The sequence below is a fragment of the Dermacentor albipictus genome, chromosome 3, assembly GCF_038994185.2.
Source record: "Dermacentor albipictus isolate Rhodes 1998 colony chromosome 3, USDA_Dalb.pri_finalv2, whole genome shotgun sequence".
NCBI classification, from domain to species: domain Eukaryota; kingdom Metazoa; phylum Arthropoda; class Arachnida; order Ixodida; family Ixodidae; genus Dermacentor; species Dermacentor albipictus.
In genome coordinates, this window is record NC_091823.1 from 69,771,832 (window position 1) to 69,790,677 (window position 18,846).

Here is an 18,846-nt window from a genome sequence, read left to right on the forward strand (position 1 = left end):
CCATATGGGTGAATTCCAATTCTATCTTTTTGCCCCTTTCCTTTATAAACTAAATTCATTCTACCTTGTCGCCTACTGTCTGGCGCTTTTCTACTGCTTTTAACAGAGCTTCCTTACGTCTTTATAATATTTCGTTATTCAGCCTAATGGGAACCTCGTCTGACTCTGTGGCCGTGCGCTTAGGAATTTTCTCTTCGGCTTTCTTCCAGTTGAATTTTCTCAGCACCAGCTCCTTTTCCATCTGGTTCTCGTTCATGCTCTTCTTGTGTGTGTGTGTGCGTGTGCGTGCGCGTGTGCGTGCGTGTGTGTGTGTGTGTGTGTGTGTGTGTGTGTGTGTGTGTGTGTGTGTGTGTGTGTGTGTGTGTTTGCTTTTTAGCTTTCTGCGTCCCCCGCTTCTCAGCGCAGGGTAGTAAATCGGATTTTTCTTTTCGTTAACATCCCTGCCTGTCCTTTCTCTTATTTACCTTTGCACAAAAAGCAATGTTATATTTTTTGTTTTTTGACTTCTCCCCCTTTATGTAATTCCGCTGTGGGGCCTTTAAAGGTGAACTAAATGATGCTGTTGATAATGATCACAATTTGCAAGTTCCACCTTGTTCGCAGCCCTATGTCTTGCCCCCTACGGGGCAATACCAGATTGGCAGTTCATTCTGTTCGCTACACTACTGGAACGAAATGGCAATCTACATGACCTCCAACCACAGGGTCTCTCTACAAACGCTGCGGGATTCAAGCGTTAATGAATTTCTTCGACATGTTTTCACTATATGCACAGTGTGCTCGGGTGCGTGACCTCGTGTGCGTGATCCCATCTTGTTCACAAGTGGCCGGTTTGAACTATGGAATGGAACGTCGCATCCGTTAAAAGAGATTATACACGTTGCAATTTTTCTTCATAAAGTACAGGAGTAAGAAATCAAAATCCCTTACTAAAGCAGAAAATATTCCTTCGAGAGAATTCTGGCATTGAACTATCCGACCATCGCGGCAAAGGAACAGGAACGCGCAGTCACCAAATTGAGTCAACCGAAGCCGGGATCTGGGTCATTTACGCACATGTGATATCGATTTCGCTGAATGTAGCGATCACGGTAGGCCTCATTGATCCACGTTTTGGACTGGCAAGCTACTTAGGCGACCTTACATAGGGGCCGCCCAAGTAATCAAGCGGGCCGTCGTTCGGTAACCGCGTAAACAGTACATAGGAGTCGGAAGTTCAGCATAGTGATGCTGCCATCTGCTGCTATACTGATTACGAAATCGAGGCTATGCTGGTTATTTGAAACGAGTCGCTTTCTTATTTATTTATTTATTTTTTATTTATTTATTCAAATACCATAAAGGCCCACTTGGAGAGGGTATTACATAGGGGGGGGGGGGGGGGGGGGGCACACGAAACAAACTAATAAGAATATGCGAAAAAAAATAGTAAGACTAAACAATTCAGCAAGCATAGTAAGAACACCACAAAATACGCATGCACCAATATTGGAAGTGGATTAAAGTTCGAATAAAGATAAGAATGAAGTGTGAAAATTGAAACACCGGGGCTTCAAGGATAACACAAAAAGAGAAAAAACTGCAATACGATGTCAAACAAGATGCAAAGGTATTAAATTAACCCTGAAAAAAAATAGCTAACACCAATTACGCGCAGAGACGTCAAATTCTGATATGAGTCCACAGCATTTGATGAAATTGATCGGTGTTAACTTCAGTGGCAATATCAGATGGTAGGTTATTCCAGTCAGCTATGGTTTTGGGGATAGTTCTACATTTTGCGAAATAGATCACAACATGATGCACTACTATAGAAACATCGTAAAACTGGCACTAATAGGAAAGCTAAACCAGCAAAGATAGGTAGTTAAGCCCTGCTTCGTGTACCCGAAACATAAGAGACACAGTGCATCACTCAGATTACAAAAAAATATATGTTAATAGAAAATAGAGAAAGAGCAGCAGCCCTGCAGATACGATGCTGAAAATGAAAGTCAGTAGATATTAATGGCGCAATTATGTATCGCAGACATACGCTAACCGATGGGGCGAAGAAGCCGTTCGCCTTTTTATCCCCTTGCATCCCTCGATGCATGGTAAAAGACCAGCAAGCTGCGCGCCGCCAGCGTGGCCGCAACAGGCTGCGAGTAAGGTTAAAAGACAGGGAATGGGAGATTAAGGGGCCAGGGTTGCAACACTGACTCAGAGAAGCCAAAGCCGCGTTCCTGTACTGTGCCAGAAAAGAAGAAAGAGAAATGCGAGAGTCGCGCTTCGAGGTCGAGCAGCCAGTGAGCCGGAAACATTCCGCTCCGACGCCTCATATAGCAGGGCAGCTAAGCCTGCCGAAGCGTGGAACCCGTGCGCCGCACTATATACGGCAGCGTATAGGGACCCCGGAGTTCGTCGGTTCTGATATATTGCAGGAAGGAAAAGCTCGCTCACTAGGGACCAAACGTGGAAAGCCGTTATCCCGTTCTATTCGTAAGGACAAGCGTCAGCCGATCTTGATCGGTAATGACATTTCTATCGAAGACGTATCGGCCGGTTTGGAGTAGTTGTGGCGAATCAAAGGCTCCATGGGTCCGGACTCGACGCAGGAAGCAGGCATGAAGACCGAACAGGCAGACTGATATCTAAACCAAGCCAGAAAATTGCGCGAAGAGAGAAAGGACGCTCCTGCTTACATGAGCCGCGAAGGAACTTCGTCTTGAACTCTCCTGATTTGTATAAATCCAAAGCGCAGAAATCTCTTTTTTTGTAATTTAGCCACAGAAACAACAGCAAATGTAAAGCGTTTTAATGTAAAAGAAAAGGGTAGTTTCATACTGATAGGGTTTTTACTTCATTACTAAGATAACTGCAGAATATGCATATATGTTCTAAATGCTCCACTAATTAAGCGACAGCGTCACACTTGTGTAAATGGAAAGGAAACACATCTTTCCGTTTTGTAAATTGCGTTTTGTAATAGCGTTTGCTAAGGCGGGCCGCGTCTTTATGTGAATTTATTACCTTGGTCAAGTTGAATTCCCGAAATATCAATTCAGTTTAGGGCCACGTACACACACATTATGCCATATTTATTCGGTTTAAATTGTACATCAAACAAAGTCTACGCGATTGTGTTACTTGCTTTTCTCACACAGACGTGGAATTTTACACTTTACATATGAATGTTCTTCGAGAAGACGCCAAATGTTTTTAATTTCATTATATTTGTCTAAGCGATAAATGAAAATTCTGAGGTCCTTGGTCACTCGAAAATGACGTGTTATACTTTAATAAGCATATTCCTAGTTTAGTTAGTTCAGAAGCTGCGTAGTGAGGTCATTTGTGTTCTTTACATGAAATAGGGATGTGGGAGTTCGAGCCGAGATAAAGCCTAAACACTTAAGAGAATGCCTTGGTTTTTACTATTCCTCTTTAAATGCCCATAAAATGCTGCAATAATTTGCTTAGCCAAATGGCGAGCGCGTTTAGATGAACTTACCTGTGCTTTACACGGAAGCACAAATTTTAGTGACTCTGTGCGGCATATTGTTTACTTATACTCTCAATTGCTTGGTGATATCTGACATTATTCAGGAGGTCGAAAATACTCCATGGCTCTCCTGTAAAAACGTATGCTGTGGGGCTGGTTGATTTGACAAAGTGCTATTTTCCAGCGTTAAGATATCGAAACTGAACAGATAGTACACACTTTGTCCAGTTTTCCCCGCTGGAGATTGGCCCGAGTCCTTACTGTCGCGCTGAAGAACCATATTGTTAGCCGGGGTTACAAGCTACACAAAGCGCCGAAGAGGAAGTCAGATACTAGCTCATTCAGAGCTTGGTGGTTAGCGAATTCACACATGCGGGGAAGCTTATAAGTCGGGGAGAAGGCTGGCGTACAAAACCGGAACACAAGAATAGGGAGAACAACACACGCGGGCGAATGTAATCTGAAAAATCGTTTTTGTTGTCCTATTGTCTACGTGACTTTTCTTCCGCCCGCGTTTAGTATACGGTTGCATTTGCGTGTCACATGAATTTCCACCAACCTGCTCAGCTTTCGGTCATTATAAGGTTCTTAGCGCAAGGTCCTGCTGAAGAAACCAAGTGTTTGTAGACGTGGCAAGCACGCCAGAAACAGTTCTGCAGGAACCACCGTTCGAATTCGCTCGTCGCCGCCTCAGTACATTCTTATTCTAGTGCCACATAAGTTCCGTTAAATGGGCAGAGAGTTTGTTTACCAGATATCTTCCGCTTAGTGTGCTGGAGCTATGGGGGCACGAGATTACCAGTGTGACGGCGGCCAGAAAAGAATACTCCTCCGTATTCTGCTCAAAATCAAAAATGTCCAGTTGTGTTTTAAAAATGATTTGGCGAATTCGGTATTTGGTGGCATTAATACAAGTCCAACGTTAGTCGCCCACTTACGCATGCTACATGCGCCAACGCCTCAGGAGGCGTCAGTAGCCAAGTTCTCGCGTGTTATCCGCCATGCACAAAACACACCTGTCGGCTCATGTATGAGAACACTTTAATGGAGGCGCAGTGTCTCGCGTCTCTGGTTTCCTCACTTACAGAAACTTCAGAGTCAGCGGTATGAATATATATATATATATATATATATATATATATATATATATATATATATATATATATATATATATATATATATATATATTTGTGACAAGGATACGACTATGCTCACATATTTATCGCGTTACGGTGTTATTCCGTCTCATTAATATGCCACTACTCCTTTTTGCAGTTAGAGTCAGCGGATCTGTTCTTATAACCCAAACCAAGAAGACAACTTGTCACTCTTGCTAATTAACAATATTTTTAATCATTCATCATAACGAGTCCTACGCTTTCGCTGGTGAAACTACGGTAAAGCTGTCTGCTTTCCTTCTTTATTATCTTGAGTACGCTCATAGTTCTTTCTGTGTCTGTAGCTTTGAAATATCAAGAGCTGTGCTATTATTATGAAGAAACAAAAGCCTACAGTTTGAGAAGGCTTGAGCGTTTGAGGGTTTTGTTAAAGAATGCTAAAAGTAAAAAAAAAAGGCTCTTACGTCTCTGGGAAATCCTGAGGATCTTCCGTCTAAAAAGAGATGCTAAGCTGTAAAGAAACAACTACAAAAAAAAGCACGTGATAGAGAATATAAGATGGATGGCTCCGGAAAACGCGAGCCCTACATGACGGGATGAAAACCGGGCCACCTGTCTCGTTCGCGAATTTCGCTAATTCATTTTTCTCCTCTCTTCTTCGCCACGGGCAATATATACCCACAAGTTATCGTCTTTCCGTCAAGAAGTAGTGATGAGGAACAGCAGAGATTAATCATGTTCCCTCGGATGCCTCAGCCAGACCGCCCCTTTTCGAAGGAAGACAACGCGTAGATCGCTTTACGTTGTCTTCAGTTAGCGGTAATGTTTTTTATCATAACCTATTTTTTGGCGGTACCTTTCGGCAATCCCCTTGGCGAACCATTGTTCCTTGCTTACAAAGAGATGAAACAGAGACGTAATTAGCGATATTTTTGGGTCGCGAGCGGTACTGTACGCTTAGTGGCGCTGTTTATTAATGAAACGTACGTCCCTGATAGTAGATAACTTATTAGCCTAGTACCAGAACGTGAAACCATGTTTTATGAAAGCGAAGATTTCACTGTCTGCTCTTGCGGGTTTGGCGTGGATGCTGCTGCTGCTGATGACTGCTGTCTGCCACCGGATCGATTGGCATCTCGGCCCATATATTTGTGGATACATATACGAGGCTTATGTGCACCGAATGCTAGTATACTAGCATACAGGCCTATGTAATTCTTCTATATTAGGCGGGAAAGTGGCGCCAGTAATCGCAGCTTACGTTCTGCCGAATAGAAAAAAAAAGGAAATTTTTACTTAGAACCTGAACTTGTATTGTCGGCTGATAAGTGTTCATCTTTAAAGTATTCTTGGATTTACTTGTTTCTTTTTTTTGGCTTAGCCATTCGGTTGCTTTTGTTTAGCCTGTCTCCACTTGGTGTTTGCTCATTTTTGGACAACCCTCCGGAAGGGGCATGCGCCACTGTGACGCGACAGACACGTAATTCTAGAGTGAAGCCGCTTGTGTGTCGTAATTCACAGTGAACACACCTACCATCACCATTCTTCTCTCGACAAGCTTTTTTTTTTACATGGCTTTCATTGCTCCTGACGTCGCTGCGTATAGGCGTCTCACACTGCGCCCCAGCCTGATTCGGTGTTCTGCATTTCAGCACATATGTTGTGAGCGACGTAGCGTGAAACGCAAACAAAAGAAAGAAAAATTGCAGGAGATCAAGGTTGTGACCTTTTTAGATGTTAAACATAAGCATCGCATGAGTTCGATAACATATTTAGCACCATCGGGAGAGGACATAATAATATTTGGGGTTTTACGTGCCAAAACCAGTTTCTGATTATGAGGCACGCCGTAGTGGAGGACTCCGGAAATTTTGACCACCTGGGGTTCTTTAACGTGCACCTAAATCTAAGCACACGGGTGTTTTCGCATTTCGCCCCCATCGAAATGCGGCCGCCGTGGCCGGGATTCGATCCCGCGACCTCGTGCTCAGCAGCCCAATACCATAGCCACTGAGCAACCACGGCGGGTGGGAGAGGACAGAAGGGAGGTGCTTGACAACACAACGCGCTGCGTTGTCAACCTCACTCTTCTGTCCTCCTCCGCTGGCGCTAAAGACGTTGTACAAGTTAGGGTACACCAACATGCCCAAGATTTAGCAGTGCTATCGCGTAAGATTGCACGTTGCACAGGGTGGCGGTAAACACAATATCACGCATCGCCATTAGGCGTCTAGCGTTTAAATAACCGCTTCACTTAACGCTTCGTTTCGCATATAGATTACAGTATGCGTCTTAGAGCTGCGCAATTTTCCGTTCAAAATGACAGAATAACAAGATTCGAGAAATATAACGTGGTCTTGTAGTCAGTGACGGTATCTGAACCTACTGATAGAAATATGCAAACACGAAATGAGTGGAATGGCAAAAGAGAGTTTGAACACTCTCGAATAAAGCTCAGATAATATCGCTGTCCGGTATACAAGGTAATATAATAATTTAATGCAGGGTGCCTACTGCAATATAATGTTACAGCACTAACGAGATATTGCAGAATAAAAGTTGATTTGCATAAAAAAAAGCTTTAGGAGCTCAGTCCAGTGGAAGGCGTCATGGAGCCTGTTTATGGCCGGTGCCTGTAAACGTACTTTCTTTTTTTAGTAAGAAATAGGCATATTCCTAGTATTTAAAGAAAGAGATAGAATTCTTTAGCAGTCTGTTAAACTGGGAGCTAAAGGATGGCACTCTAGCCCTTAGAATAGCAAGTGCCCCCAATGAAAAGCTCAGATGTCGACCACCAGCGATTGTGCTCACCGCTGTCGTGCTTAGAGCGATGCTTGCTTTTCTGGACACATGTTCACCCAATAAAGGGTTAAACTCGTGACTCTCAATTCTGGCCTCGTGACACACAATCTTGGCCCATAATGGCTCTACACCGTCACTACAACGTGACAATATCCCGAGGAACCCCGAAAAATGGTCGCGTCTAGCTCGTGGTTACGACACCGCCTCTCTATATTTTTTTTTGCTTGGTAAGCGATTTTCTGATTCTCATTTTGCCGTCGTAGTGTAAGGAAGACTTCGTAAGAATGAAAACGTAAATAAAACGCCACTTCGACCTTTACATTTGAAGCGTCTTTAATCTAGTACAGGGAGCGTCTATTCCAGCCAGTAATTATGACATTTGTCAAGCGTCACCTGATAAATTTGCTGCTGATACCAGTTCGATTCAGAGGTGATTATGATCGTCCGCTTAATCGAATGTTTAAGACATTAGTTAGCCTCAACGCAGTGCTTTTGTTGAAAAAAAAAAGATACGTGCCTCTAATACAGTGTACAAAAAAAAGAGCAGTAATGAATGCACACGTGCGTTACAGTCGCCAGGCCTGTAATGAACGAAGCGTTGCACGTGATATTGCAGGAAAATGAGAACCAGCTCGGCTACATTCGTGCATTCCGAACGGCTTTTATTCAGTTTGAAAATAAAAAGTCAAACATGAAACGTGCAACAAGAGCATATGTGCATTGACTATGATCGATATTACCGCGGGAAGGCAGCAGCGCCGACACCCCGCTCCGGGCGCTCGTCGAGACTCGGGATTGATTGCGCGCATTCGAAAAGCCACAGGCGGGGCGGGACTGCGTGCGCACCCGTGCCAGCCGTGGAAAAAGAACACCCGATGCCATTTGATATAGCCGCTTTGGCAGCGGCACGGCACCGCGGCGGTGGACTGCTTTATTGTCGCGCTACATGTGTGCAGCACTGCGCAAGCTAAGTCGAAACTTAATGCCTCTTCGGAAGCATAATTTTAGCTAAGCTATATAGAAAGTCTGCACGCAATTATTACGGCGAAAGCCCTAGGTGACTATGTTGGCGGCGCCCTTGGCGGTGACCTTGGCCAAACTGCGCCGCGACAAAACATGGCCGACGCCGCAAAGAGTAGAATCACGTCAACGAATGCTCGTACTGACGTCACATTTCTCAGGAGGTTCCGGTAAACAAAGTAGTGGGTTTGGAAGGAAAATTTGGCAAATTGCGGTCTGGGTGGGAATCGAAACGAACCCCCCCGGATGCGAGACGAGCACGGTTCTCGCTTACTGAGGGTGTGACTAGTGCGTGCGTGGCTGCGCACGTCACGTGATCACAGAGGCGCGCTCGCGCCACTTGCTCGCGCTTTCGTCGTCGTCTTCTTCTGCCGATGCCACTCATCATGCTAGCGTTCCCACGCTGCCCCTCTCTACGCGAAGGCCTGACGGCACTGGCCCACTACAAGTAGGTGCGTCGATTTCGGTGAGTTATGTCGTGCGCTCCGATGGACAGTTGCCACAATTCTTCGCAAACGTATCTTAATCCTGAGAAAAAAGCGTGCCAAATCTGCAATCAGGCTTTCGCCTTGACGTTTTACGAACGTGCAACACTTGCCTAATTCTTTCCGATACTTACCCGGTCTGTACACATCTTCAGTACACTTGTAAGTAGTCCACAGAGAATGAAATATATTTGTGAACATTACCGGTGATGTACCAAAGGCATGCGTATTACGCACAGTCAATATTAACGACAATATGTACTGTGTGGATATGAAAGTGTAGACTCTAACTGAACGACGGTAGTGATATTGGCTTGTTGGTCAGTGATGTTGAACTAGGACCAACCATAGCGCGATACTGAGAAAAGGACACTCGGCAGAAGTAACGACAAACATAAGGCACTTTGAGTGTTACTTTAATCTTACGTTGCATTGCACCTCATCCTTACCCGATAAGTCGAGTTTGTTTCCGAAGTATATAAGCTGCGCATAGGTCGTCTGTCGATTAGGGACATTATATGTGCATTAATCGTTGTCTGTAGGATCCTAATATATAGCACATAGCAAGAACAATAAAAGAATCCACCGGGCGTCATTGAGTACTATTATTAAACAATCGCTTGGAAAGCCATCCAATAATACTAGAGAGAGAGACGTTTACTATAATGGAAATGCTGATACGTTCGCCTCAGTTGAAGTTCTGAACTTTGACAATCGCATGCCGAAAGTGCAGAGTTTGGAAACGACCACACGAATGAGCGCATGTGCTGGCACCTTGTTGTAAGCAAAAGGCTCATTTATTGTATTCCATTTGATTAGGTCCTTCCGAACTGCCACTCCTGAGCAATCCTCGCCGCACTGCTTTGTTAACTAAATGCGAGCATCTGCTAGCTGTCGCTGCGAACAAGTCACAAAGTGGTGAGAAGGATCAGAGACGGTGCGTCGGCACAGTACATTTTTGCAACTGTGAGCTACAAGGGCTACTATTGCTACACCACAAAGGACGAAGACAAGAGTAGTTCTCTGGCCGTCATCTTTTGCCCTGTAATAGAAACAACAACAACAACAACAACAACAACAACAACAACAACAACAACAACAACAACAACAACAACAAATGTATCACTCATATTGGCGTCGTGGTTCGGTGAGAGAGAAGGAACGCAGGCGGCGATTGACGCCCGCGCCCCCTCCCGGCAGAACGGGAGACAGTGCGGGCCACGAAGGGGGGGCCTGTTTCGCTTCGGCAGGGCGCTCAGACTTCGAGCGGCGCCCGAACGGAGCGCACGCGACTGGGACCTTTCCCTGCGGACTGACGTTGCTTTGGGGACACCGGCATGTAGTTGCCCTGGCGTGCATCAGGAGGCTTCGTGGAAACGATCGACGCGGCAGTGTGCTGACGGACGCATTCTGACTTGGTGGTTCCACAGCGACGGCGTCTCCTCAAATAGCAATATTTTTCTTTAACATTTGGTGCGTGCAGTGACTTGAGAACAGGCCGCCTTAGAAGGTTGTGAATTTCGCCAAGTGGGGCTTTCTGTACAAGAAACTTCGCCTGGAAAATAGTGCATGCGGTGTATTCGCTGATCGGCAGAGGCAAGTTTCTTCTTTAGCTGAAGCCGAATCCTCTAAAAAGGAAAGCAAAGAGACTCGCGCAGATGGCTGACTAGAAAAAAGAGAGAGTATGCAACGAATGCAAGAAACCAGGTCTGGCGAATAGCACAAGTGAAGCTCGCCGCACTCAATCTTGACTTTCGCTGAACGGAGAACACGAGAAAACGAACAAGAATAAGCAGCAGGAAAAAAAAGAACATACAAACAAACAAATGCTTAGGAAACGCATCTGGTGGCAATAAGAAAGGTGTTGGGAAATGACGAGCCGAAAGAGGACATTGTATTGACCGAGAAATTTGTGGGAGAACATTTCTGCGTGTGACCCGCGTTTACTGTTTTCGCTCGCGACATACTCGCGCTACCTCAGGTGAAAAATACTCCATGTGTGGTCTTGGCTGCTCGTTGTGAAAACAAGATTGCTGCAGCGAAGTAAACGACAGCAAAGAAAATGGTAAGATTCCTTCCGCATGTTGTATTGATGTTGTAGTGATGTGTTGTAGTTGTAGAGGCATGTTGTAGTGATGCTGTACACGTCTGCTTCAAACCACAAGGGCCTTTGAACGAGCTCTCAGATTATTTGTGACGAAAACAAAGCTCGCATACGCCTCGTAATCGTGGCGTAAACAATTTTCTGGCAAAGCTGCTCTTGCGGGCGTGATTTCTCGCGAATAAAGTGTTTGATTGTTGCATTTTCCTAGTATCGTTGCTGCGGAGAAAATTTTACCGAAGGCGTAGGCTCGTTAGTTGTCACTTTATATGAGTTCGTCTGTGTGTACTTCTAGCAAGGAAGGAATTGAAAGAAGACACGATAGACCGAAAGGCGATGGAAGCGGAACGGATGTCGAGAGGTGTATTGCATGATTTCCGGCAGTGCCTTTGCCAAAAGATTGCAATGAAAATAGAGTTATGGTTGGATACGTAAGCCTGCGCAAATTTCAGGAACAAAACCTGGAATCCATTTGAAAGAGTATTCTGTCAAGGCAATGCAGAACAATAAAACATGGCTGAAGATATATATATATATATATATTAATATATACACATTTATATCGACCTGCGCGTGTAACACGTAGCACTTCTGTCGCAGCTTTTGCAAATCGTCATGAGCGCATAGAAACGAATTCAGCAACAAAGTTTTACTAAACAATATTCGGCTTATGGCGGTTGTGTAGGAAGTACATTTTGTTATTTAAAGAGAGACAAAGTGCGAGAAAGTAAATCTTTGAACCGGTTTCCGTATGTGCTCACGTGGCAAGTCTAAATTCTGTTTGTTTGGTGTGAGACAGGTTTTATGTTTTATAACCCGCAAATGATCGTGGCTGCTGGTGAAGCCCGGTGCCTTCAAGTAAACTGAACAAAAAAAAGGAAGAAGAAGAAAAAAATCAGTCACGTCTATGCCTATGATTAAGGGCGTAGCTTATGATACCTTGGAGGCTTATTTATCTCAGCATTTCACTTTTAGCAAGGCAATGAAGTGTTTCACAATATGCGATCACATTGTTTCGCACGTTACCCGAAAAATATAACATTTTATTTTGAAAGAAACTAATTATACACAGACATATGGCTTTACTGTGGCATTCGTGATTAAACTGCACCATAAAAGTACGTTTCCCGCCACGCGATGAGAGTATTTTTTCTAAAGCCATTGTTCGGGTTAGTTGCTGCATTCTTGGACACATAACGGGGCAGCGGGAAAAGCACAGGAAGTACATGCTGTACTTTTTCTGCACATCCTATATGACGGGCGTACTACGAAAAAAAAAAAAACAAGCCGGAGAAGAGTAGAACAGTTTCCAAGTTCCATAACTGCATCACTACATATCCTCTGAATGCACCTTTCCTATTAAAAAGGGAGACGCTATCATCCAGGTGCTTTTATTTTTACTGAATCCTAGGCTGCTTCGAGCGACAGCTTCGACATTCGCAAAATCCATGGTGTTGTTTTTAACTGCACGATGCTTGCGGACCATTGCGTTGTTGGTGAAAACATACTGGAGAGCCTGGCAATTGGCCATGATTCTCAGGATTACGGTACGCCTCAATACATCTGGCAATTGTTTTGCCAGCTTTGCATGAACAAATCATGAACCTCACGTTGAGTTCTTTTGGGTATTTTCCCGGTGTCGCCATTCTGCCAGGTTAACTCCACCAGCAACAATATCATTACTGCTGCCACAAATGCCACTCTTCAGGGCATCAGCATTCGCCCAGCGCGAACCGTTTGAATTCAACTTAAAGCTTTTATAAAAGCCCAGCCTTCTCATTGATTATGTTCTTTGCCTTAGTTGCATTTAGAGACACCAGGAATCATTGCACCTTTCACTGCGGCAGTACTGCTGCGTAGACAACGTCTATCGCTGAGGATAGAAAAAAAATAATAAAAAGAAATGACCACACAGGATGTCCATGAAACAACAGGACTCGCTACATGGCCCTGACTGCATAACAGGGCTAGATGGTCGTTCATTAGGAACTACTATAAGCTATGAAAAACACAGGGAAGATGGGAGACGGAAATTAAAGACGATGAGCAAAACGAGAACAAGGCAAAAGCGGGAACCAAGTTTCGACATGCGGAAAGGTGAAAGACTTGCCTTGAAAAAGACAAGTCCACTTGTCGAAACGCCGGCTCCCGCTTTTACTTTGTTCTCGATTTGCTCGCCGTCTTTAGCAGCCTCTGTACGACATGAACCCCATCCTAAACATAATATATATGGCGTGCTACAAGGGTGAAGAAATGACCTTTCCGGCAATGGTCGGTGAACACATAGCGCTAGTTTGACTCTTTACTTCAAAACACACACTTTGAAAAAAGACAATTCGACTGAGCGGTGCAGGCGATACCGGCTAACCGATTATTAGGAATCACCGAGTGGAATCACCGAGCGGGATGAAAGAGGAAAACACGATCAGGTTAATACAGGCCTTCGTAATAAGTAGAATAGTGTACGTAGCGCCGTACTTAAAATGGCAGGTCGCGGAAAAGATCAAACTAGAATGCCTCATTCGGAAAATATACAAACTAGCCATAGGACTACCGATCAGCACCAGCACGGACAAGTTGCTGCAATTAGGCCTACACAACACTATAGACGAGCTCATTGAAGCGCAATGTACGGCACAATATGAACGCCTCTCTAAGACTAGAGCAGGCAGACACATCCTAGAGAGATTAGACATAGGTTACCACACACAGCATGGTGTCAAGGTGGACATCCCGAGAGATACAAAGGAAAGATTGGTAATACCTCCCTTACCAAAGAATATGCACCCAGAACACAATGAGGACAGAAGAAAGAACAGAGCGATGCAAATACAGAAGAAATTCGGCAACGACAAGGACGCAGTGTTCGTAGACGCGGCTCGATACAGTCGCAGACGGGGATTTACGGCAGCCGTAATCGATAGGGATAAACGGTGCAAGACATGCGCGACGATACGCACCACAAGTAACGAGATAGCTGAAGAAGTAGCCATAGCGCTCGCAGCAGCTCAGACTAACGCAACCGTGATAGTCAGCGACTCTCAGACGGCAATAAGAAACTTTGCCAATGGCCGAATCTCCCCGGAGGCACTACGAATTCTTCTTTCAGGAGGGCAAAATTACAAAAGAAAGATATATATCACCTGGACACCCGCTCACACCCTCGCGGAGGACGGCAACAACGAGGCGGCACATGACGCGGCTCGAGGGCTTACGGACCGAGCCGCAGTCGCAAGTGTCGCCCCGACACCCTCCGGACGTGACGGTGCGGTAAATGAGTGGGAGTGGGAGGACAGAATGACAACATATAATGACATTACGAAACATTATAGGTTACAGAGGTGCATATTCCCGCGACCTCACGCAAAATTGACAAAAAAGCAGTCTGTCGCATGGCGGCAGTTACAAACTAGGACGTACCCGAATCCTGCGCTCTCGCACATCATATATCCGGATGTATATCCTACGGACAAATGCAGAACATGTGAATCCAGAGCCACTCTGGAGCATATATTATGGGAATGCCGAGGGCTAAATAGCAATAAAGAAAACGCGGTCTCTAGCAGCAGCCTTCGCACGCGCTGGGAAGCCGCGCTGCTCAGCCCCGCCCTCGAAGATCAATTATGGGCCGTCCAGCGGGCCGAGGATGCCGCCAGGACCCAAGAACTCCTGGCCGTCACCTAGGCGGGCCCTTTGGCCCTCCCCACCAACTCGCAGGGCAAACAATAAAGTTCTTTCCTCCTCCGAGTGGTGCAAATAGAGTTTCGCTAACGAAATTTGGACAACTGGAGGGCGGGGAGGAGGGGGAGAGGGGGGAGGGTTTGTTTCCTAGCTGGTAACCTTGTTATTTGCATCAAGTAATGACGGAAAGGTGGCTCTTCCTGCAGAAGCAGTTTTCGAAGACAAAGCACGCTTACGGGTACTTGGCGGAACTTAAGCTGCCATTCATTGGATTATTTCTGAGCTCTTTATGAAAAACAACTTTATAACGCCAATTTCATTTTGCGAGAGCCTTATACTTTAAACGTGTAAGCTCAAACTGTCAGCCCGATAACAAAGGCCCGCTGCTATATGCACAAATACTAGTAAAATATGCAGTAGGAGGCCATTCAATACATATTTTTTTAGTACGCGTATAAGCAGGTTACGTTGGATCCCATTCACGCAGTAAGAAAATGTTGGTTTGCTTGAAAAGTAACATATAAATGAAAGCGGATGGCAGCTATATTATAAACATACGTTAAGTATTTAGTGAAGGTTGCTTAGGAAAGAACATACTTGTTTTGCTTGAACTCAACTCAACGGCGCTTTTGTTCACTTTATAGTCTAGTTTCTGCGAATAGTGGCATGTACAGTCCTAATCGAATGAAACAATGCAGCTATAGAAAACAACTCTGCATATATATATACATATATATATATATATATATATATATATATATATATATATATATATATATATATATATATATATATATATATATATATATATATATATATATATATATATATATATATATATATATATATATATATATATATATATATATATATATATATATTGTAGGCTACCGTCAATAGAAGTGAACATTGATTGATTGATTGATATAACCTACGATGTGCAAATGCCAATGTTTGCAGCGTTCGAGCGTGAATTAGAAGAAAAGGACGAGGCCTTGCAATGTTCTTACTCTCTCACACTCAATCGATCGATCAATCAATCAATCAGTCAATCAATCAATCAATTAATTAATCAATGTTCACTTCTAGCTATAGACATACAAACCTTCAATGTACAAGGAGACATGCCTCTGAACTTTGAGAAAAGTGATAAAAAATAATACAGTAAACTCTCACTTGAGTGAACTTCAAGGAGCCCAAGAGAATAGTTAGCTGAAAATTAACTAAGCTGTATATTCTCTAGAATTTGGAACGGCATAGGGTACAGTAGTTATCGAGTCAAAAGTGCGAAATGCAATCTATGGAGTTATGTACATGAATATATAAGAAGTGCGTAACAGTTACGTTGCTACCTATCTCATGTTGAAAAAAGAAAAAAAAGACTAATTTTCATTTGCACTGGTGCTCTTAAAACGCAAGAAGTAACAAAGCAGTCCAGATAATATGTTCTCGTGCACGTCCTCTGGCACGGCTTCTTGCTGAGACACGAGGTCTCGCAACTTTCTAAGGCATCCTACAGCCTCGACTAGAGTTACAGGATTTCAATCTGCACCTGCCAATGCAACTTCCTCATCGCATTCTTCTTCGAGACAAGCACAGGAAACAATCTCCAGATCTGATAGTTCAGCACAGGTGACCACACACTGCACATAGCCGCCGTTGAAAGGACGATTTGGGGGTGGCTGGCATCGCCTGTACCAGCGCTGCAGAGCGCAAAACTTTGTTGAACTGATTTCGAAAATGAGCTCGGGTGCACTGATCAAGTTCGCTCAACTGAAATTTTCGCTATTCAGAAAATAGTTTGAGTGAAAGATTTTTGCTTTGAATGCATAGGAAAACTGCGGGGGATTTACTTCGTCATTCTGAAGTGCTCCTTTAACTGACGTTCGCACAACTGAGAGTTTACTGTAGTAGGAATCTCCTCCACGCCCCACGGGAAGAAGACTTCGACATGCGGTCCTACATATAGCTACAATAGCTACATATGCAGGCGGCTATATGCAGGCGGCCATATGCAGCGGCTATGCAGCTATAGCTACAATAGCTACATATACAGGCGATATCATTATGACGGAAATTATGTGGTTTATGTACCGATTGTGCAATAATTTAAACCTAGAAGAGTTCCAAAAATATGCGAAATCAGCGAACTTCATACGACCCTGCTCAAGTACGCAGGCTGTTTATTTTCCCCCGGCACGGAAGGGTTTCGATAAATTTTACGAAGTGGTGCCACGCACGTGCTGCATGTCTCGTTTTCGTTGATTGACTTACGGTGAATGCCCACCTCGCCTGACTCACCAGCATTATTTTTCTTCCAAGTTTCCTTATGCATGATTTCGTGGTAGCAGTTTTTTTTGTTTTTGAAAACAATGTGAAGGAGATGTTGATACGCTTATATGGCGTGGGTTGGTTTTTTCCGTTATTCTTTAAATGCATTTACTCATAAAGTCTTATACGCTTACAAAAGGAGTCCCCGTAGAAAAAGATTTTTTTTGTCGCTATGGAATGAGCACGTTACATAATAACGTAAGGGGGGAAAAATAACAGTAAGAGCGACAATATTGATAAAGCCCGCAGTGACACTGAGAAATAACAGTTTTTAATGCAGAGATGCTTCATGGCTAGTTCTGTAAGCATTTTTTATAAAAATCAGTATTGCGTACTGTACGATCTCTGCTACAAATTTAAATTTCTGTGCTCTTTGATTTTAGCGTGTTAAAGAGCCCTCGGCGCGTCTTGAACATTGTCAGTTTGGGGCCTGGTGTCTGGCGTTCACCCTGTCTATTTCTGAAATAAAATACTAATGCAGACTCGTTTGTGAAAGGCTTCAAAGCTCTTTCTCTTATAACCAGACATGTCGCCTGGCCACGTTTAGGACCGTCGCTCTAGGAATTCCATGACTCCCAATTATCGAATACACCGAGAGGGGTGGTCTACTTTACGATCTTGATCTTCTGAATATACAATAACGCTACTGCACAAGTGGCCTTTAATATTCGCACCAAGTTTCTTTGTTTGTGTTATTCAAGGCACGCGCATATAGAAAAGAGACACTGCTGTTAACCTTGCGCCAGTGCACCCTTTTGATGAGGACAGTCAAGCGAGAATGATACCTGTGAACCGAGATTTCATTTTTCAAAGTTCTGTAGGCACTCTCGCCTCCGTCGTATATTAGCGGGACCGTACGCCCAAATATAAACGTCTGGTCTTGCAACGAGGCAATCAAAAGATAGAGAGAGAGAGAAAATAATGCAGAGAAAGGCAGGGAGGTTAACCAGAGGTAGTTCCGGTTGGCTACCCTGCGCAGGGGGAAGGGTTAAGAGGGAGAAAAAGAGAAACAGAGTAGAAGGGGGAGATAGAAAGGGAGACAAGCACAAACAAAGCGCGTGCACTACAGAGCGGTAGGAGGCGGCATTCTTAGAGTCTGTCGTGAAGGCCCGTAGACCGCAAGAACCTTACTAGCGCGTGTAAGGCCTTCAACGCGGATGTCCTATCGGAGCATTGGCCTAAAGCTTTTAGTTCTGAAAGTGGGCGATTGTCCAACTGGTCCAGTACACTGCACATCACTTGTCTCTCAGCACTGTATCGCGGGCAGACACAGATAATGTGTGCGAGCGTCTCGTCGATGTTACATGTGTCGCACGTGGGGATGTTGGCCATTCCTATGAGGAAAGCATAGGCGTTTGTAAAGGCAACGCCTAGCCACAGACGGTAGAGCATGGTCTGTTCACGTCGTGGTAATCCAGGCGGGAGGTGCATCCGTATGTCCGGAGACAATGAACGCAACCGACACATGGTGAAAACATTTGAGTCTCACAGGGGCAAAGTACACTCACGGGACATCAATCGCAACTCAGCCGCAGCGTCTGTTCGCGAAAACGGAATGACGACTCGCTGACCACTTTCATGTGCAGATCGGGCGGCTTCGTCGGCGTGGTCATTCCCGCTGATGTTACTATGTCCTGGAAGCCACTGAAAGATTATGTCGTGTCCCTTGTCATAGCTTTGATTATATATGTGCCGAATTTCTGAGGCCAGTTGTTCATTCGGTCCGTAGCGCATTGGGCTTCGTATGCACTGAAGGGCTGCCTTGGAGTCACTAAAGACTGTCCATTGTTGCGGTGGCTTCTGCTTAATGAAATCAAGTGCAGCACG

The 18,846-nt window shown here is 44.5% G+C and overlaps 2 protein-coding genes across 2 annotated transcripts in view; one reads left to right on the forward strand and one right to left on the reverse strand.

The window, feature by feature from the left end:
- Positions 1–18,846, reverse strand: part of LOC139057709 (uncharacterized) — a 531,286-nt gene that overhangs the window by 51,892 nt on the left and 460,548 nt on the right. The gene's annotated exons all lie outside the window — the stretch shown is intronic.
- The window catches only part of LOC135914320 (guanylate cyclase soluble subunit beta-1-like), a 112,513-nt gene continuing 104,415 nt past the window's right edge, over positions 10,749–18,846 (forward strand). The window contains exon 1 of the mRNA XM_070535576.1: positions 10,749–10,971. Coding sequence (XP_070391677.1) covers positions 10,969–10,971 — 3 coding nt within the window. The 5' untranslated portion in view covers positions 10,749–10,968. The remainder of the gene's footprint in view (positions 10,972–18,846) is intronic.